Consider the following 22,424-nt stretch of genomic DNA (forward strand, 5'->3'; position numbering starts at 1 on the left):
CACAGAGACTCAGAGGCTGCCAATTAAACATAGGTGGATTATCATAGCAAGGAAACCAGATAAAATTTCAGACCCTCAGGAATAGATTTCAAAGAAATTGAAGAGTAAAAATGATACAAAGTAAGGAGAATGGAACATCAGGAACAGTGACATTCCCAGACAGGGCAGAGCAGCACAAGAGTAAAACTAACACAACATGAAGGTCAGACATTACAGGCATCTTGAGATGGGACCATGCGCTCAGCCTACAGATGGCAAGCTAAGAGCGTGCGAGATTCACGATATGCTCCCCTCGTAGGATCTAGGATCAAAAGACGATCTCTCTACCCACTCTTATATTTTCCTAAGTAACAACCACAGAGGATCCAATCCGCCAACTTGTCCCACTCCTAAACAGAAGAAAACAGTGCTTTTGAGATGCTCGTTTTTCTTTATATGTTGTAGTTTTGGCTACTTTTACATCACTCCCCACTGTCCAGATCTTTTTCTCATGCTCCAACATGGAGATAATATTGAGATCAGAAACAGAAATTCTGGGACTTCCCTGGTGATCCAGTGGTTAAGACTCTGCATTTCCAATGCAGGAGGTGTAGGTTTGATCCTTAGTCAGGGAACTAAGATCCCACATGCAGAATGGTGCAGCCAAAAAAAAGTAAACAAGCAAACGAAAACAAATATATATTGAGTGTTATCAGAAGAAAGAAATCTAAAGTGCTGTGGATTTTTTTAAACCATGAGCCAAAAGTCAACAGGTAGAAAATAGGAAATTGGGTTTTTAGGTATTTTTTTTTAACATCTGCCAGTGAGCTCTGTACATAATCAAGCTCTGGGACAACCTTAGATATGACATGAAACAGACACAGCATCTGAAGAGGGTCAGTTTAATCTTGTGAAGCTGTGTCATGCCCCAGTCACCAGAACTCTCACATGAAAGATATCAGGGCCTCCCAAGGGGCACACAGGGAAAATGCAGATACCCAAGGGCAGCTCTGGAAGGAAGTCAACCTCACCCAGGGAGAGCAGGTTCCTGTAGGTCTCCAGCATCACATCCCTGTACAAGGCCCTCTGAGCAGGGTCCAGGAATTCCCACTCCTCCTGAGTGAAGTTGATGGCCACATCCTCAGAGGTCAGTCGTTCCTGAAATGAAATCACATGTCACCAAAAGGGCCATGAAAAGTTCTCATTTTCATGCAAAAGAGAAAGGGTAGTAAAGGGTACGGATTGACTTGGTTGAAGTATGTGTTCTAACAGATCCAAGCAGGGGTATCTGTATCTGGAGAAATTATGGATCTCTAATTTTAATTTCTTATGCTTTTTCCTAAGACCTTATGAGATCCTCCAATTAATATGGATTTTTCATCATTGTTCAAAATCCATGAAATATATAAAAATAAAGCTCAACACTGTTTTGGCTATACAGAAGTGTCAGATATTATGTTCTACCGAGTGAGTGCAACTCATTATCTCGATGAGGTACAGCATGAGTGGTGTCTTCAGAGATGACAAAGTCCACGGCACTTTTAATGGAAAGGTCAAAATTTTCAGCTATGATGTTGATAACAGCAGCAAGGACCAAATGTCTCAAGGCTTCCTGTTGCTCTAAATTACTGTAGTATTACTCTAAACATTAAATAAGTACTTTACAGGCAAGAACCTGTCATCAACATAATAGCTCATTAAAGAACCATCTGTTCCCACCTTAGAGAAGAAAACCTGTGTCACAGACACTCTGAGAAACTCGACTCAGATCAAGAAGGTAAGAAATGTTACATGAAGCACCTGAACTCAGAAGCTTGGGCTTAGCAACTGAAGCTTAAGCATCTAACAGTGAAGTAATACAGAGAACATTACAAGTCCTTTGACAGAGGGCTCCTAAAGAAAACTTGAAAGAAGTCCAAGGTGAGCCTCTTCCCTGCCCTCTGTCTTCTCTGCAGGGAAAGCAGCTCTCGAGCCTCAGGGCTTCATCCCTTGAAAATGGACACCTGTGCCAAATTAGTCTCTACCCCCTCCCTGATTGGGAGAACCTCCCCACTGTTGAGTGATCACTGTCTGCAGTGGTGGTAAAGGACCAGAGACACTGACTGATGAGAGCCACAGCAGCTTGGCAGCCCCAGGTCCCCCAACCATCTCACTTATTCTTAGCCACAGCTTCCAAACCAGTGCCATTTCAAAGGACTTTGACACAGCAGCCAAGTTCCCTGGAGCTGTAGTTGCCACAGCAGGGGTGGTTGGCTACGGGGCTGAAGTGGGACTTTGTTCAGGAGGTTCATCACTGTTATGCCAGGAACCCTGCTCTGACACAGTAGCTCTTCTACGCCATGGGCTTGGCCCTCTCAAAGGCCATGGGGCTCTTTTGCCTGATGGTGGTCTAGCTCATCTTCTTCACGATGTGAAGGAGCTCTTTGCACCTCCCATAGTTCTTTCTCCTGTGTCTGCCCTGTATGTTCCCTTTCCTGTAACTCCCCAGGCAGCCTGGGAAAGTGGTGGGCTCAGGGTTTGATGGAAGAAAAACAAATAAATATTGTATTAATATGAAAAAAAAAAAAAAAGTCCAAGGTGAACAGTGTGGAATGGCATGAAAGGTCATTATAGACGTAAATACAGAAACACAACTGTTAGCAATTTACTACTTAAAACACAAACAGGATGGTTTAGAAATTTCAAGGCCACAGATTATACTGATAACATAATTTCAACTGAAAGAAAAAGGTGATATGTAGTTTTAAAATCATGATGTCTTCTATCTAAACCACAGACTTGCACATGCATGCATGCTTATCTATAAAAAATTAACTGACATGAGAGGATTCATCTTTTGAAAGATTTTTTGGACAATTTTATATCATCCTTTTATTCACATGTGTTTCAGCATCTTTCAGATGATAAAAATGTATCCTTTGTACTCAGCTGAGTTTGTCAACAGGATTCTATACTAGGCTACCAAAAGAAAACTGGTAAAAAATTAAAAACAATTATGAATTGAACTCAATTCATAATAAAATTACCACATACAAAGATACAAATATAATTTTATCCATTTAGATTTACATAGCAAGGCATTAACAGAAGCCAAAGACTTTCTTTGCCTTTTTTCCCATTTCCAATAAAACAGTGATTTGAAATTAGAAGAGTCATTAGATCATGACTAAAATAAAATATCACAATATCAAGTAAAAAACTTCTTGGAGAATTAAAAATCATGGCAAAAAAGAATATGGAAAAAAAATACAGTTATTAAGCAAGACTATCTCAAGAAACATCATGATAGGAAGGAAATATTCAATACATTCCTTCTGAAATTACAGTGGCATGAAAGGAGCTGTCCAGGGTGCCTGTCTTTCACCACCATATGATGCACAGGAGCAGGGGCCACTAGAAGAACTAACAGGAGGAAAAAACCAGGGCAAGAGACACAGAGTTTGTCAGAGAGTTGAAACAGGTAGTACTCACTAACCTAAGGACATGGAAAGGTGAAAAGTGAAGGGATGGAAAAAGACAGTTCATCCTAAGGAGAGCAGGGGAGACTGTTATATCAGACAAAATAAACTGAAGGAAAAAAAAGTGCAATGAGATAAATATTGTGTAATGATGAAACGGTCAATTTACCAAAAAGCTGTAACAAGTAAAAATATATATACATCTAATATTAGATATCTCAGAAAAATGAAGCAAATATTGAACAGGCATGTACAGATCACACTGCCCAAGAAAAGCATAAAACACATGTATCTCAAGGACACAGAAAATATTCTCTATGAGAGACCACGTTAGGCCAAAATTAACCATTTTAAGAGACTGATACCATAAAAGTGTCTTCCCTAATAACAATGAAATAAACACAAGAAAACAAGAAAATTCCTCAAATGTGAACATTAAACAACTCACTCTTACACCACAAATGGGTCTAAGAAAAAAAATCACATGGAAAATTTTAAATACATGGATAATAACAAAAAGACAACATTACAAAATTTATAACACACAGAGAACACTGTACTAAAAGGAAAGTCTGAACTGTTACATGCTTATAGTAAAAAAAAGAAAAGATCTTAAATCTGAAATACATTTAGACCTCTAGGAAGCAGAAAACAGAAAACAAACTAAACTCAAGTTTAGCAGAAGGAAACATGTAAATAAGAAAGATTAAACCAGAGATACAATAGAAAGTAGAAAAATATAAAAATCAACAAACCATCAGTTGATGTTTTGAAAAAACTGTATAGGAAAACCCCCACTTTGACTAAGGAAAAGAGAAAAAAAGATTCAAATAACTAAAAACAGATATGAAACAGGAGTGATTACAACTGAGGTCAAAAAGATAAGGAAGTACTATGACCAATAATGCCTATAAAAGACAGAATACAGGACATACTGGCAAATTCTCAGAAACAAACTATTTTACTTATTAAGAAATTAAAAAATTGAGAAGTGTTGAGAGTGAAAGTGATAGCCACTGAGTCGTGTCTGACTCTTTGTGACCTCATGCACTGTAGCCCACAAGGCTCCTCTGTCCACGGAATTTCTCCAGACAAGAAGACTGGACTAGACAGCCATTCCTTTCTCCAGGGAATCTTCCAACCCAGGGAGAGAACCTGGGTCTCCCGCACTGAAGGCAGATTCTTTATGATTTGAGTCACCAGGGAAGCCCATTATAACTAGATCTGAAAAGTAGTCAGAAACCTCTAAGAAAAATACAGGACCAAATTCTACCAAACATTTACAGAAGAATTACCACTAATCCTGCTAATTCTATGGAGCAAGCATGATTCTAATAGTTTGCTGATTTCCCAAAGACACAAGAAAGGAAAACTAGAAACCAATATCCCTGATGAATACTGATGCAAAATTAAAATACTTGCAAACCAACTTCAACACATATTAAAAAGATCTGGAGAAACAGACACAGAGAACAGATGGAGGTGGGAGGGGAGGAAGGAGAGGGTGAGATGTATGGAGACAGTAACATGGAAACTTACATTACCATATATAAAGTAGAGAGCCAATGTGAATTTGCTGACTGACTCAGGGACTCAAACAGGGGCTCTCTAACAACCTACACGGGTGGGATAGGGAGGAAGATGGGAGGGACGGGACATATGTATACCTATGGCTGATTCATGTTGGTGTTTGGCAGAAAATAACAACTTCTGTAAAGCAATTATCCTTCAATTAAAATAATTTAAATAAATAAATAAAAAGATCTGACACCATGACCAAGTGGATTTCATTCATATAAGGCAAGGAGAAGTCAACACACAAAAATCAATTAACATGACACACCACACTGACAGATTAAAGGGGGAAAAAAAAAAACAGGATCAACTCGATACAGAAAAAAACCATTCGACAACAATTTGACAACCTTTCAAGATGGAACTCTCAACAAACTACAAACAATAAATTATACCAACATCAACATAATAAATGCCATTATGAAAAGAGCACAGCAATGGGGAAAGAATGAAAGCTTTCACTCTGAGGTCAAGAAGAAGGCAAGGATGCACACTCTGCACTGCAGTTCAACAAAGCACTGAAACCCTTAGAGCAATTAGATGAGATCTTCTTTCCCACATGACAAAGTTTCATCAGTAGAAAACATTAAGATTTAAACATGCTATATCAAAACAGATTCTTTAATAACCACACAAAGGGTCAATCAACCAATTAACTCATTATCAATACTGCCATGACAATCTTTGTAGAAGCAGAATAAAACATCGTGAAAGTCATAGAATTATTCAAAGAGCGAACAGCAAAACTCTTGAAGAAGGAAGATGGAGGTCTTTCTATTTCAACACCTATTACAAGGTAATCAAGGTGACATGGTACTGGTATAAAAACAGACAAATAAACCAACTGAACACAACACAGTACTCAGAAATAATTCTTTGTGTATATGTAAGGTATATTCACAAGGATGTCAAGATACACAAAAGGCAAAGGACAGGCTCAATTGATCTGATTCCCAGATTTAACCAGCTATTGTGCATACTAACACCTGACTTTCACATGCAGTTTCCTTACCCTGGTTGAGAGAGCAGACAGTGCATCCAGATGGGCCCTAAGCAATCCCTGCTGCCCAACAGCACTGAGACCCCTTCTCTAACCCGTGGGTGAGAAGCCCTGCCCAGGACGGTGCCCAGGGGAGCCTCCTCACAAGGGCCAGGTCACCAAGTCATGGGGAGACGGGATCTAAGTGGAGACAACAGGGCCTGATGGAAGGCCCCAGGTGAGTGTGTGTGTACAGGAGTCACACAGGACACTCCAGAGTCAGACATGATTAGTGAGTCTAGAGAAGGGCACTTCAGCAAGGACAGACTAAATATGACCTTACCTGAGAGCGAGCCATGCCTCACTCGTTTTCTTTCCTCTTCTTTAACTTCAGGGCTTCCTCAGGCAACACGAGTCTTCAGAGATCTATCATGAAAGTTGAAAACATGCTGTTTAACGCTTAGGGTCAACACATCCCCTTCCTGAGCCCCAACCACACACACACAGGGAAGCCCTCACCATGAGGAACAGACAGGCCCCTGTGGCCAATGTCTCAGGAGGGACTCAGGACAGTTAACTTCTGCAGAGAGACCAACAGGGGACTTTCCCACACTTTCCCTCGGATCACACTCCCCTCCTGCTGAGGCCTCATGTACACAGAAGCAGGAGGCACCTCCACTGACAAGGCAATCTCCTTCAGGTCACACAGCAAGCCCTAATCCATCCCCACTCAGAACGGAGCATCCCCTCCTCAGCCCAGACCTCAGCCCTCAGGACTGGGAGGACTCAAGAGTCCTGATGCTCAGTGAGGGATCCAGACTGGAATCAACTGGGGCATCTTAAACAGTCTCGAGCTGTGGACCAACACAAACTACCTGAAGGGGAATCTCTGGTCAGAGGGTACAAAACATGTGTGTTGGGAGCTGCATTAGACATTACTGACAAATTGGAGGCACGGCCCTAACTCCCTCTCCTTGTCTCGCAGGCACGGACCTGGAATGAAGGAGTTAGGTCTTGTGATTCTGATTGTTTTTTCCTTTCCTCAGTTGCGTTACTGAAAAGGTTAAGGTGCTTATTGTCCTTGAGAGGAGCATGAAAAGGCACAAAGCCTTCTGTAGTTGTGCCCAGAGAATAATCCATATAGTTAACCACTGACCTTTGTTCAAGGATCTTTACAAAGAGTGTTCCAGGATGAGCAAGTAGGCCGTAGCTTGAGGCCATGGGAAGGAGTGTCATCTGAGACCTATTTGTGAGGGAAATGTTTATGGCAAAGGAAGTTTGCTGAATGTAGGGTTTTGGAATAATTAAGAATAGTTAGAAGCTAAAAATTTAAGCAATGTGGTAGTGCTAGCATATTTTACAATAGCTTACAAAGATTAGGAATTTCAGAGATATTAATAGCTAAAGCCTTCTTAGGAAATAGTGAACTTAGGATGCTAGGGGCAAACAGGATTTAGAAAGATAAGAAATAAACTGAGGAATGTGTTATACAGCCCAGACATAAGCATGAGTTACAGTGTAATCACAAGTTAAAGTAACCAGGATTCTGAGAGAATCACTGAAGCAGAAACTCTGTTTGAAGGGCAACAATGTTTTATAGAGACAATAAATCTGGGTGAGGGGAAAACTGAAAATGCCAAACATCTGACCTAATGATTTTGTTAAAGTATAAGAGTGAACCTGAAGCCTGAAATAAACATGCAGTCCCGTACCTTGAGTCAGAGGCTGCATCATTCTCCGCCAACACCGCTCATCTCTTCAGGCTGCTGGAGCTGGACTCCGGCACATCTGTATGCAAAATATGTCATCAATGAAACGTGAAGCCTGGACTGAGCACCATTCAGAGGCGAAAAGCACGCGCCCCCCCCGCCAACTCTCTTTTTCTTGCCTAGCCTTACTAAGGTGTAACTAACAAAAATGGTATAAATGTACTGTGTACAAAGTGATCATGTGATAGACTCATACACTGAATAATTAATATAGTCGAATAAGTTACACTTCCACCTATGACTACACTGTATTATTTCTCTCTGGGTGAATTTCAAGGATATAGAAACACTACCGGCAGCATGCAGTACCTCAGATCCCCAGAACTTACTTATTTTACAACGGAAAATCTCTACTCTTCGACTACCAGTGTCCCATTTCCCCCTCCACCCAGCTCCTGGTAAAAGCCTCATTACTTGATGGCTCTATGAGTTTGACAATTCTAGTTTCCACATAGTGTCTGTCCTCGTTTGTCAGGCTTATTTAACTTGGCATAATGTTCTCTAGGTTCATTCATTCTGGCATAAATGCAGGATTCTTGATCTTCCCGGAGGATTATTCAGCCCAACCCATAGTTCTGTCATCTAAAGACATTTCCAGTATCAGGTATTGCACCCATGCTGGGAAGAAGAGGAACACTGTGAGCCCTAAAAACAGGGGAACCAGGAAGGACTCAAAATAACCCATGAAGAAGGGCATTAATTTCTGCTGATGGCAACTGATACAGAGGCAATAAACCTGGATAACATGAGAGAGACTGTTAGGAGGGGATGGGGAGACCTCTCTGAGCCTAGACTTGAAGGGTGACAAAGGGCCTGAGGCATGGTGGCCTGATAGTGAGAAAAGGAACTACAATGTCAGACAGAAATGGTTTTGGTATTTGGAAACAGAGAAAAAGTAAATGAGATCAGGGCAGGCTGAACCATGAGCAAAGGTTCAACTCCCAGGATGAGGCTAGAGACACTGACAGGGCCCTGAGCTTGACAGAGGGCTGTGGAGAAACAGTGAGGAGTCAAGCTTTTGATCCAACAAATGAAAGCCAGTGGAGGTCTGAACTTCAGGACATTAAAAAAAAAAACAAACACCTCCCTTCAGATTTAGCCTTATTCATAGAAGTCATCTAATTCTGAGCCTGTGATCCTGCCTCCATCATACAGTTTTCCTTTTCCTTTTTCATTCAGGGAGGACTGGGATCTATTTACAATTCTAATTACCACCAGAAACTCCCTCCAAACCCGAACTGCTACACACAGCCAATCTGGCTAATCCTTTCAGGGGCCAGTGCTGCTCATGCTCAGAGATTCCACTCTTGTCTCTCATCTGCATGTTACAAGCCGGCTTCCTCAGGCCCAGAGAGAAGCCGTTTATGAGAAGGTCTGAGCTGAGTGAAGAGAACCGGGTATAACTGAATAATGAAATGGGAGGCTGAAGGGCAAGTGGGCCAAGTTTGTCCTTATTGCCCATCCCATTTAAGACCAGGAACATCTGTCATGCTATCTGAGCAAAAGAAACTTTTCTTTCAAGATTGGGTCAAACTGATACCAAGCAGGTAATTCTTTATTATACGACTGCAGTAAAATATTTTTAAAATACAGAATTGCAAATATATATCCACTGGTACAAAAAACATTGTAAGGGGTCAGCTTGGAAATAGGATCTGAGCAATCTTTTTCATTATGAAGAGAGAGGCTCTGTTGAAAGGTTCCAGGTCAATCCAGCCCATCCTTCCCCATTTGCACAGAAAAGTAACAAAGGGACCTGAGGGAAATATCTTCATATCACCACACAGCTCACTTTTTTTCACTGATCATAGAAAATGGAGAAAACAGACCATTAGACTAACTAGTTAAACTAGGTGTTTTTTTTCTTTTTCTTTTTTTGAAAGGAAAGAATGAAGCATTTTGGTGGTTTTATCATGTTAAATGTTCTTTTATTTTCCCATTTCTCAAAGAAATGCCTTTAATTTCACAAGATCTAATGTCATACCTCCTTTATCCTCTGGTAAAGAGCTGAGACCAGAAATATCCATTTGTGTGTGCACACATAAACACATACACACAATTCATGTCTTTGGTAAAACCACACTTGAAAATATGTCTATTTTATTACACGATGTTGAGAGGGTAACAGGCAGGAAGGCCAGGGGTCTCCAAATGGAGGAAATAGGCTGCAAGTGTCAGACATTTTTATCTCTCTTAAGCAGCAGGAGGAAACAAACTACCGATATTTTTTTCCTTCTCTATACAAATCTAAAAGGAGGTTTCTCTTAAAATATTGGGTTGTCATAATGACACCTGGGGTCAGATTCTCAAGACAATCAGGACTGAAGGTGCCCGGGGGTCGCCACACAAGCTCCTGTCTTAATTACACCTGAGGGACCCCGGGTATTAATAACTGTGGGGAGTCAATCCGTCGATTTCCTTTTAGATACTGGGCAACTTACTCCGTGCTTACTGAAGCCCCTGGCCCACTTCCTTCTCGATTCACTTCCATAATGGGACTGTCTGGACGGGCCAAAGGGTATTATTTCAGCTATTCTTTATGTTGTAACTGAGATTCTGTGTTACTTTCACACGAGTTTCTGATTGTGCCAGAGTCTCCCTCACCCCTTTTGGGGAGGAATATACATGAACAAGGTCCATGCCTCTGTTTTCATAAATATGGAGCCCTCCCCTCTCTCTCCCTTTAGTTGAACAAACTGTAAATGCTAGAGTATGGGCTGATGGAAAATCTGTGGGTCAAGCACAAAATGCTATTCCTATAGTTGTCAAGCTCAAAGACCCACTTATTTCCACATAAGAAGCAGTATCCATTGAAACCTGAGGTTGAGGGTTAAAACACATCATCAAAACTTTAAAGGAGCAGGGACTATTGGTTCCCTGTAACAGTCCATGCAACACTATTTTGGGTATAAAGAAATCAAATGGTAAATGGAGACTAGTTCAAGATTTACAAATAATAAATGAGGCTGTAGTTCCTTTACACCTCATGGTGCTTAATCCTTATACTCTATTGTCTGAAATTCCTGAACGAGCCAAATATTTCTCAGTAATTGATTTGAAAGATGCTTTCTATTCTGTGCCTTTGGTGGAGGAAAGTCAATTTCTATTTGCCTTTGAAGACCTAAGCAGCCAGCTTCTCAGTTAACCTGGACAGTTTTGCCCCCGGGATTTCGTGAAAGTCCTCACTTATTTGGACAAAGTTTGTCACGGGATTTACAAAACTTTAGTAGCTCCGAAGTGGTGGTGTTACAATATGTAGATGATATTTTGCTCTGTGCTGAGACAGAGGAAGCTTGTTCTGGAGCCTCAGAAGATTTCTTTAACTTTCTGGCAGGCTGCAGTTATAAGGCATAAAGAGAAAAGGCTCAGCTTTGTCAACAATCTGTTAGATATCTGGGCCTAATCATATCAGAAGGGACTAGGGCCATAGGCCCTGAGAAAATTAAACCCATACCAAATCATCCCCTATGACTTTAAGACAATTGAGAAGATTTCTGGGAATCACAGGCTACTGTCATATTTGGATTCCGGGTTATGGGGAACTTGCCCGGCCTTTATATAAACTTATAGCTGAAACTCAGCAGGCCCAAACAGACAAACTGCTTTGGTCTCCAGATACTCAAAAGGCTTTTAAGGTTCTTCAGACTGCCATCCTGCAAGCTTCCGCTTTGAGCTTGCCCACAGGGTCAGGATTTAATTTGTTTGTCACTGAAAGAAAAGGTGTGGCCTTGGGAATTTTGACACAAGCCCGAGGGCCTCACTGGCAACCTATTGCTCATCTAAGCAGAAAATTAGATGTAATTACACGTGGGTGGCCCCACTGCCTAAGAGTAATTGGGGCAGCGGCTTTATTACCACCTGAAGCTTTAAAAGTAATTAATCGACGAAATCTTACTGTCCTGAATTCTCATGATGTGAATGGAATCTTAAATTCTAAGGTTAATATTTGGATGACAGCCAGTAGGCTTCTTAAAATCAGTCATTGTTGTTAGAAGGACCAGTACCTAAGCTTAAAGTGTGTGGACATTTAAATCCTGCCACTTTCCTTCCTGAGAAGGAAAATGAAACACCTGATCACCATTGTCCCCAATTCCTAACTTTAAACTATGCAGCTTGGTAGGATCTAATGGATACCCTATTAGACAATCCTGACATGGAAATATTTACAGATGGCAGTTCTTTTGTTCGGGATGGAAAGCATAAAGCAGGTTACACCATGGTGACTGCTGAACAGGTTTCAGAAACAAAATCTCTCCCCCAGGGAACCAGTGCTCAGTTAGCAGAGCTTGTGGCTCTGACCCGAGCTCTAGAGTTAAGCAAAAGGCAGCGATTAAATATCTACATGGATTCTAAGTATGCTTATTTGACTTTACATGCTTATGCTGCAATATGGGAAGAAAGACAGTTTGAAACAGCAACAGGAGAACCTATGAAGCATTTCAGAGAGATTGAGAGACTTTTAACTGCTTTATATTGTGTAGCTGCTATGCACTGCAAAGGGCACAGCAGGGATGGGAGTAAAGCAGCTGAAGGTAATCAGCTGGCTGACTCTCAAGCCAGGAAAGCTGGCACTTTATGAAACCCCTTCATTGCAGACGCCTTTGATCTAGACAGGTCCTGAGAAACAGGAAAAACCATAATATACTGAGCAAGAATTAGAAAGATATGAGAAAAGAGGAACTAAGATTACAAATAAAAGATGGTTATAGTCCCAGGATGAACCACTAATACTTCCTGAAAATGCTCAATGGAAAATTCTTAAGGGTTTACACCAGAGTTTTCATTTGAGTGCAGAGAGTACTTACCAGATTGCTTCTCGTTTGCTTGAAGGTAAAAATGTAATGAAAACTTTAAAGAACATTATCAAAAGGTGTGAGGTTTGTCAGAAAAATAATCCAAAGACTGAAAAGCTAGCAATATCTGGATTACAACGAAGTGGAAAGTATCCTGGAGAGGGCTGGGAAATTGATTTTACTCATATGCCAAAAGCTAATTGATATTGTTGCTTACAGGTCTGGGTAGATGCTTTTACTCGATGGATTGAGGCTTTTCCCTTTTGTAGAAAGCAGGCTAAGGAGGTTATAAAGATTCTAATCCATGAAACTATCCCCAAGTTTGGGCTGCCACAGAGCCTTCAGAGTGACAATGGCTCCACATTTAAAGCTGCTGTAACTCAGGGGGTATCTAAAGCTCTAGAAATGGAGTATGACTTACACTGTTCCTGGAGACCCCAATCTTTAGGAAAGGTTGAAAAATCTAATGACATTATCAACAGACATCTGCGCAAATTAACTAAAGAGACATAGGACAACCGGATTAAAGTCCTACCCACAGCTTTAATGAGGGCTTGAACTGCCCCCAAAAGGGAAGGACTGTCCAGCTTTGAATGTATTTATGGAAGGCCTTTCTTATGCACAAACATAGTTACAGACCCTGAAGCCTTGGAATTCACTAGTTACAATAACTCAGCTCTGAGTTTTTCAACAGGCATTAACGGAACTCCAAGAGATGACTCCTGACCCAGCCTCTGAGTCAAGCAAGCCTCTATTTGAGCCAGGAATCGAGGTCCTCATAAAAACATTGGGATCTGGGGGCCCATCCCTCGAGCCCCTCTGGGAAGGCCCTTACCAGGTAATTCTTTCTTCTTCCACACCTGTCAAAGTGCCAGGAATTGATTCGTGGGTACATCACACTTGAGTTAAGAGGTGGCACCCTGACCAGAACTAAGTGACTTCATTTTAGTCTTTACTTTCTATGCTCTGACTTTGTACCTTTCAGACGGGCCTAATAATCTATGTGAGCCTACTTCTGCTGGCTCCAAAAATCCTGAGTGTGCCGTTTGATCCTCAAGACAATGACTTCCTGTCCTGGGCTCACCCCGCTGCATTCCACAATTGGTCTAACTGATGGGTCTGTGGAGCACTCCCCTCTTCATCATGGAAGGCTTCCTGTGGTGGACATCGCCACTTCAAGAAAAAGACTTTCTCCAAGTCTGCGAATACCTTCGATAGCAATCATATGTGATGCCTCTTCTACATCTGATGACATCTACCAACCCTAAATTGGACTGGTGCAACACTTTGTACTTTAACTATGGACATAATGTGACTTTTAATTTTGATTATACATTATCTCGGTTTAATGACTATTTCGCTACACATAAGGCAAATAGGTCTGGATCTAATGGTTTTTTACCTGACATTTAATCAAATATGGGATGAGGTTATATGGCTTACTCCTGAAAAAGGACGTCTAGTATCTACTGCCCTTCTATGCTGGGAACAAACAGAGCCATCCCCAAAAGTCAGCCAACAACTTAATTACAATGATTGGAAATGATTGGGATTTTTGCCTCAGGATGTATGCAACGTAATCATTCCTGTGTTTTCCAACCCCAATTCAGGTCCTCCCTTTGGCCAGGCACTAATTGGGACTGGATATCTCAGTCAGCTGGCTTTCTCCAAACGGGACCTATTGGATATATGGCTCTTACTTATGGGCATGGCTTCCCCTTGGTTGGATAGGGAGATGCACCCTGGGTCTAGCCTTTACTCATGGCTTTATATTTTCAGAGCTTCCAGAAAAGCCTGCTAATTTACCCCACCTTAAAACTCGGTGGGCAAGGTCTGTATTTCACTGGTATCATTATTTGGCTGCAGTCTTTGTTCCCTCTTTGGGAACTACAGATGATATGCTACGAAGTGGATGCTTTGACTAATTTTACTCAACAGGCATTACAAGATTCTCAAAAAGCTATTTCAGCTCTTAATGCTGAACAAGCACAAATTAGAAAGGTGGTTTTACAAAACAGATTGCCTTTAAATACTCTGACAGCTGCGCAAGGAGGAACTTGTGCCATTATTCATACCCAATGCTGTACATATATACCTGATATGAGCCCTAATGTTATTCATTTGACTAAACACATGAACAAGATGATTGGGGCTATGGATATTCCTGAAGCCTCAACTGCCTCATTTTGGGAGATGTTAACTAGTGCCCCATGGTGGAAAACTATCTTTCTTACAATAACTCTGATTGTTTTGTTTTTGCTGTTTGCTCCCTGCATCTGTAACTGTGTAACTGGATTTGTTTCTAGTTGCATGAAAGCTTTTAAGTTACAAATGGCTGTGTTAGGGGAAGCACACTGATTGAAACCCCCCTCCCTGGCCAGGCACCATAGTAACCATTTGCATGAGTTGTTTTATGACAGGAGATCCTGATAAGGAATACGGAACTAATGAGCCACCACCAACCTGAAGAGTTCCAAAAAGGTCGAAAGGAAACATGGAGTGTCTGTCCACTTCCCAGAATCCCTCTCGCTAGCATCCATCTTGGCTGAGCAATGCAGTGCGCCACCAGGAAAGACTCTGAATTAGAATGATTGGCCAAAGGCCGCCCGGAAACTAATCTCATCACCATAAAATCCGAGACTGTGGGCTGCCCAGCAGAGCAGTTCTCCTGGGTTCCCTTACCCTATTGCTCTCCACCCAAGTGCCCTTCCCAATAAAATCTCTTGCTTTGTCAGCACATATGTCTCCTCGGGCAATGCATTTCCGAGTGTTAGACAAGAGCTCAGTTTCGGACCCTGTAAGTGGTCCCCCTTCCTGCAATAGTTGCTCAAACTCCTGCTACTGCTGCAGCTTCTTCCAACTACTATTTGGGGGCCCTGGATCAGACATCTTCGGTATGAGGGTTAGGAGAACACGTTGCCTCACCAATTTAGGGATAATGCCCATTTTCAGCTCGGAAGCAGTTATGGAACGGGAACAATGCCCCTTGTCCCTAGGCAACATAATTCTTCTAAAAGAAAAGAGGGGAATGAGAGGGTAACAGGCAGGAAGGCCAGGGGTCTCCAAATAGAGACCTTCCTCTAGGCTGTAAGTGTCAGACATTTTTCTCTCTCTTAAGCGGCAGGAGGAAACAAACTAGCGATAATTTTGTCATTCTCTATACAAATTTAAAAGGAGGTTTCTTTTAACATACCTTGTTTCCATAATGACACCTGGTTTTACCTGAAGTTAACAATTCTCAAACCTTGAGTTAACCAAGGCATTTTTCTTATGGAAATCTTTGTCTTAAGCTATGTGAATGGACTATGCATTTACCCCAGACTCTGTCTTCAAGTCTGTTCTGCCTAATGGCTCAGAACCTACTTCACAAACCAGTATGTTATACTCAGATACTGTCCCCTAATCTATGTAAACAAAACTATTTGCATGGTAATCTGCCCTTCTACATGATTCAAATTAATCATTTTTGGCCTGGGATGAATCATCTGGTGCCAAGATTATCCCAAAATGCATCTTATGGATGAGGGGCCTTGGTGCCATTCTGATTTTTAAAACATTCCGTTCTTTCATTAACAGACTGAAGGCAATGGCACCCCACTCCAGTACTCTTGCCTGGAAAATCCCATGGACGGAGAAGCCTGGAAGGCTGCAGTCCATGGGGTCTCTGAAGGTCGGGCACGACTGAGCGACTTCACTTTCACTTTTCACTTTCATGCATTGGAGGAGGAAATGGCAACCCACTCCAGTGTTCTTGCTTGGAGAATCCCAGGGATGGGGGAACCTGGTGGGCTGCTGTCTATGGGGTCGCGCAGAGTCGGACATGAATGAAGTGACTTAGCAGTAGCAGTGACTATAATGGCACTCCACTCCAGTACTCCTGCCTGGAAAATCCCATGGATGGTGGAGCCTGGTAGGCTGCGGTCCATGGGGTCCCTAAGAGCCAGACACGACTGAGCGACTTCACTTTCACTTTTCACTTTCATGCACTGGAGAAGGAAATGGCAACCCATGCCAGTATTCTTGCCTAGAGAATCCCAGGGACAGAGGAGCCTGTTGGGCTGCCGTCTATGGGGTCACACAGAGTCGGACACAACTGAGACGACTTAGCAGCAGAAGCAGCCACCCCCCATTCTGAACCCCTTCCACCTCCCTTCTCACCAGATCTCTCTGGGTTGTTCCAGAGCACTGGCTTTGGGTGCCCTGCTTCGTGCACCGAACTTGCACTAATCATTCCATTTTACATATGGTAATTTACATGTTTCCGTGCTATTCTCTCAAATCATTCCACCCTCACCTTCTCCCACTGAGTCCAAAAGTCTGTTCTTTACATCTCTGTCTCCCTTTGTTGCCCTGCATGTAGGATCACTGGTACCATCTTTCTAAATTCCATATATATGTATTAATATACAGTATTTGTCTTTCTCTTTCTGACTTATTTCACTCTGTATAATAGACTCTAGGTTCATCTATCTCATTAGAACTGATAAACGAGGTGACATTTTTGCTAAGTATGGCACAAAATAGTCTAAGAACATTTACTACTTACCAAAGAAGATTTCAAATGTATGAGATGAAGGGAAGAAAGCACTCAGGCAAGGAATGCATCTGAAAAAAATTTGGAAAAAAAACTGAATGATTTTTAATCCAAAAACCTGGTGTCAAAGTTTAAAAAATTGTGGAGAATAGTCATATTTAGAAAAGGATGATAAGAGTAGAATACTGGACACTAAAAAAGCTTATTTCTGAAGTTAAAAATGAGTACAGAAACTGAATGAATTAAGACCTATTCCAAGCTACAAAAAGCACCATACATAAAGAAAGGAGAAAATGTGAATCCGTTAAAAAAAAAAAAAAAAAAAAGTGTTCCTTTAAAAATGCTAACCAATAATGATAGAGTGGATAAGAATCTGCCTGACAATGCAGGGGACATGGGTTCTATCCCTGGTTCAGGAAGATCCCACAAGTACAAGCAACTAAGCCTGTGCACAACTACTGAGCCTGTGCTTTAGAACCTGGGAGCCACAACTCCTGAGCCCACAGAACAGCACAGCCAAAAAAATTTATCCAAAAAAAAAAAAAAAAAGCTACTACAGTGCGACACTCTAGGACACTCTAGAGACGGTCATTTCTTGCTCCAGGTCTCTTCTTTCCTGATCTCTATCTTATGATAGGACCAGGGAAGGGGGTTACTCACAACTCAGTGAATCAAGCCACTGCCCCAGGCTCAACAGGGTTTGCAAATGAAAGTCATCTTCTGCCACAACTAATAAAAAAAGACACAAGCCTTACAGACAGGAGTTTTGAAATTCTCATTCTCCTCTGTATAACTAAAAAAATCATCTGTATCCGAAAACTGGCCACACCTGGATCGAGCTTACCCCTCTGTTCACCTAGCTCCCTATTTCATCTGGGTCTCAGTGTCTCTTTTTCTCCCTCTCTGCTCTCCTGCTGTTACCGTCCTATTTCCTCCCTCACACGTGTCCTGTCCCAGGCGGCTGCAATTCGTTCCCCCTTGAAATGCTCTCTCTCCAACCTTCCTGAGTCTTTCAAAAATCCATACCTATGTCTGCCTCTTTCTTCCCCCATTTCGGCTCCCTCTCTGCGCTCCAGATTACTTCTCTTCTCTCACTGTGACTCTCCCTTCCTCCCCACTCTCTGGCAGGCCATGTGGCTATGCTTCCTTCCAGCCCTTTCTTCCTCTGCTCCTACCTTTCTCTGCCAACACCATAAAACTGGCTACCTCAGATTGAGACTTGAACCCTTGTGGCGGGACTCCAACCGGGTGAAAACACAACTCAGGACCCTAACTCAAGAGGACTGGACTCAAACCTGGCCAAAACCCAGTTAGGGACTCTCCACCTCTGACGTCCCTCATCGCCCTTCGCCTCCCCGCTCCCATCACTGAGACAGGGCAGTTCTCCCTATGCTGTTTTCCAGTCCCTGGAGATCTGGCTTTCTAATTTATTAATACTTCTCTATTTTACTCACTTGGCTATTTCCAAGGCTTAACCTCTTTGACTTGACTATCCCTTTGCAAATCCCTCAGCCATTCTCACTTTTCCCATTGGTTCTCCCTGATGCTTTTCTCCTCAGTTTCAGTTATTTCTCTCAGTCCTTCTGACTCTGCTTCTCCTGATCCTCCTGCCTCTTGAATTCACTGAGTGGGCGACAGAACGAGACGCCCCCGGACCGGAAGGGCACCTTTTCCGAACGAGTTGAACTGGGCATGGAACAGCACTGGCTATCACATGGCTGGCCCAGGTCACCTACCCTATGAGGGGTGAGGGGACGGGCTGACAGGAAAGGGGGCTGCTGCGAGGCAGAAGGACTGGCCTCAGGAGACGCGAGGACTGAGGGGCTGGGAGGGAAGGGGCTCAGGAGCAGGGCCGGCTCTGCGGAATCCCGGGAATCCCGGGACTGGGAAGAGAGTGCGCGGCCTATCAGGGCTCTACTTCCAGCAGTCGAGAAGGCGACGGGGCGGGCGCGACTCCAACTCGCGAGAGAGGGCTTTGCTTGGCGAGGCCAGAGGTCAAAAAGGGTTTTAAGCAGGAAAATGTCGCCAGAGGCGGGGTTTACGCACACCGAGGGCCGAAACCGCCTTAGCAACGCTTAAAACCCAAACGAAAAGACAACTGGGCCGCAACGGCAGCGGCAGCGGCGGCGTCTATTCGGGGCCGAGCACCGGGTGCCAGGGTTTTCAGGTCGCTGGCATTTACCACACCATGAGGACGAGTGAGCGGGCGCGGAGGTGGGGGTTGGAGGGGTGGCGAGCTCTGCAAACTTACTCTAGAAGGAAGCTTAGGCGCCACTCGGGGACCTCGGCTCCGCGCTCTCCAGCTTCCGGCTCCGTGGGAAAGGGCTTTTGGTATTAGAGCCGCGGCTTCCGACCAGGGGCGGGGCGAGCGCACGCTGTGCGCACTGTTCGTGGGAGGGGCGGGGCGCGGAGGGGGCGGGGCCTGTTACCTTGAAAGCATCCAGTTACCGACTGTAACACTGCTCAGGTAAAAGCTTCAAGTTTTGTCGGAAGCCAAGATACTTCCTCTTAAGTCTAAAAGGGTTTACTCTCAATAAAAACTGTTTTTCACAGCATGTTGTGCTCAGATCCTGCTAGTGAGGCTGAAGCAATTCACGGATCTGGGAACTTGGGCAGTTTTAAGAAACAAGAATGGGACTAGTCTCTATATTACAAATACAAAAACTCTGCCTAGGTAGAAACGGGCTATTCCCTACTCATACCCTACAAAACAGCAAACTTAGGGTCAGTACTTGGGTGTCTGAGATGGAGGACTTAAGGGATGTGATCATTTGGGTCACTAACCACAGCCTTTTTAAGAGCAAGACATTTTAAATGATTATAAACTGCGTTATTGTTTCTTTTATCCAACGTGTTTTAATTATTTCTCCTTTCTAAACCCAACTCTTTAAACAGTGACATAAAGGGGTTTTATAAGCAACTCTTACAATGACAAATATCATTGTGTAAGTTTAAGCTACAGCGAAAAAATTAACTGATACGTATACTGTGAAACGATTATCACAATAAGTTTGCATAGGCATCCATAATTTCGTACAGATAACCTAAAAATGATTCTCGACAGTGGATTCACCAATGATTTATCAGATACAATACCAAAAGCTCACACCAACAAAATAAAAAAGGTAAATTGCACACATCCTGATTATCAAATATTGTGCGGTAAACCATCCTCAGCAGTGAAAAAACAATGTACACTATATTACCAAAAAAATTGCCAAGCATATATTCAATAATAGTTTAACATTAAGAATACATAAAGAACTCTACAAAGTACTGATCACCAATTCCACCACAGGGATGGGTAGCTTTCTTAACCAACCATCCCACATATTGTAAATAAAATACAAAGAGTAACATAAAATAGAAACTTAATGGCAAATATAAAAGACAATCATTTATAATGCATACAAATATAAAAAAAGAAAGTAGCTATGCCTTGAAAAAAAACAAATGATGGTTCATCACTGAAGTTATCACTCCACTACATAAGCTCTGTCATTAAGTTGCTACAAAATTAAGTCTGGAGGCAGAATGATCAATAGCACCCAGGTGACAAGCATGCAGCATCAGCAACAGTTTAGTCAACAGCCTCACAAATATGAGGTGTGAACCTGGACAGTACCCTTGTCAGGAGAAGTTCCTACACCTCTTGGTGAGGTTCAAAGGGCATGGTGATAGTACACGTGAAAAACACTATCACAGTGCCCTTCACAGGCATCTGTAACATCACTCAAAGCCAGAAAAAGATGTACAGGTCAAGTCTTCAGATACTTTCTCATATCACAGAAGACGCTGACCACTATACTAAGTAGCTTCAAGTGGTAATTCTGTATGCAGCAGGAAAATATTACAACCAATAAGGGAAAGTATTCTCCTTTAAAAATTTTCTCTTACCCAGCAAACCCACACCACAGAGAGTCCAGGAGGAGCTGCCCTGTAAACACAGGCAGATTACCACAGCAAAGAACCTGGACATGACTTCAGACCCTAGAGCCACATACTTCCAAATCAAATTTAAAAGGAAAAATTATACAAACTAAGGAGAAAGCAAAGTCAGAAAGAGTCTACACTCCCAGACTAGATAGACCAGTACAAGAGTGGAAAACTATGAGATGTGGGGTCTCATAGCCTAAGACCTTGAGATGGGACTATTTGGTCCACCCAGAGATGCCAAGTTAAGAGCCTGAAAGATTCACACATATCCCCTTTGTTCGACTGCTGTCCTTACAGTTTTCCTAAGTAACAGGCACAGAAGATCCAATCCACCAGCTTATTCCACACACCCTGACATGTATGGCAGCAAAAGGAGAACAGCAGAAACGGCTGAGAGGGATCTCAAGAGGCAGACAGGGACTAAGACAGTTCATTACAGGTTCTGAACTCAGAGGTTCCAGATAAAATTAAAGAGCAGCCAGTACTTTCCTATTTCTGATTCTATCTTCCAAATATGACAACTGTGATGTAAGCAGCACTGGATCAGGGGTTAGACGCTTGGGCATCAGCTCTGATCTATATGGACTAAGAATTGAGTAGCCAATAGATCCAAGCCCACAAAGAGAGAAGAGGGGGCAAGGCAGCCCACCTCATGCTCCTCACACTCAAGAACAACCAGCTCACAGCAGGGAGATGGCGAGTGTTGTGGATACAAACCGTGCCTTTGTGTCTGATGGAGCTGCAGCACCACTGGCGGGTGAAAGAACACATGATACATGTTGAAGGACAGGCTGAGGACTCGGGGAAAGGTTAAGCTTCCTCTGGGACTTTAATAAACAAACTTCTCTTTGGCCAAAGAGCTGAGAGAGTCAATTCCTAGGTAGGTTGAGAAGTCTGGGGGTACCCCATGAGGAGAAAGGGGTCTTGGGCTCTCAAGGAGGATAGAAAGGTCTGGAATTATCAAGGAGGAGAAAAGGACAAACTGTTTTCTTTAATCCCAGAGCTGATGATTACACAACAAAAAACAACTCCGCTTAAACTCTGTACTAAGCAGAGACATTACTTTGCCAACAAAGGTCCGTCTAGTCAAGGCTATGGTTTTTCCAGTGGTCATGTATGGATGTGAGAGTTGGACTGTGAAGAAGGCTGAGCGCCAAAGAATTGATGCTTTTGAACTGTGGTGGTGCTGGAGAAGACTCTTGAGAGTCCCTTGGACTGCAAGGAGATCCAACCAGTCCATTCTGAAGGAGATCAGTCCTGGGTGTTCTTTGGAAGGAACAATGCTAAAGCTGAAACTGCCAATTCTTGTGAAGAGTTGACTCATGGGAAAAGACTCTGATGCTGGGAGGGAAGGGGGCAGGAGGAGAAGGGACGACAGAGGATGAGATGGCTCTGGATGGC

General features: G+C 42.7%; 1 protein-coding gene and 1 pseudogene across 2 annotated transcripts; one reads left to right on the forward strand and one right to left on the reverse strand.

Annotated features, from left to right (window-relative positions):
* Positions 1–865: 865 nt before the first annotated feature.
* LOC102172050 (zinc finger protein 677-like) lies at positions 866–19,447 on the reverse strand. Of its 2 annotated transcripts, XR_001917809.1 has the most exons (5): positions 19,339–19,447; positions 17,100–17,158; positions 7,704–7,779; positions 6,335–6,417; positions 866–1,137 (listed from the first exon to the last, which is right to left on the reverse strand). XR_001917809.1 is itself a non-coding variant. In XM_018045624.1 (3 exons), exons 2-3 carry the CDS (start codon positions 6,347–6,349, stop codon positions 901–903), a joined length of 252 nt encoding a protein of 83 aa, XP_017901113.1. In that variant the 5' UTR covers positions 6,350–6,417; positions 7,148–7,181; the 3' UTR covers positions 866–900. The 2 variants fall into 2 exon arrangements, 1 of the variants encoding a protein (XP_017901113.1); XM_018045624.1 differs by lacking the exons at positions 7,704–7,779; positions 17,100–17,158; positions 19,339–19,447 and adding an exon at positions 7,148–7,181.
* LOC108635508 lies at positions 1,975–2,372 on the forward strand (annotated as a pseudogene).
* Positions 19,448–22,424: the final 2,977 nt, after the last annotated feature.

This window comes from Capra hircus, unplaced genomic scaffold, assembly GCF_001704415.2.
Source record: "Capra hircus breed San Clemente unplaced genomic scaffold, ASM170441v1, whole genome shotgun sequence".
Classification (NCBI taxonomy): domain Eukaryota; kingdom Metazoa; phylum Chordata; class Mammalia; order Artiodactyla; family Bovidae; genus Capra; species Capra hircus.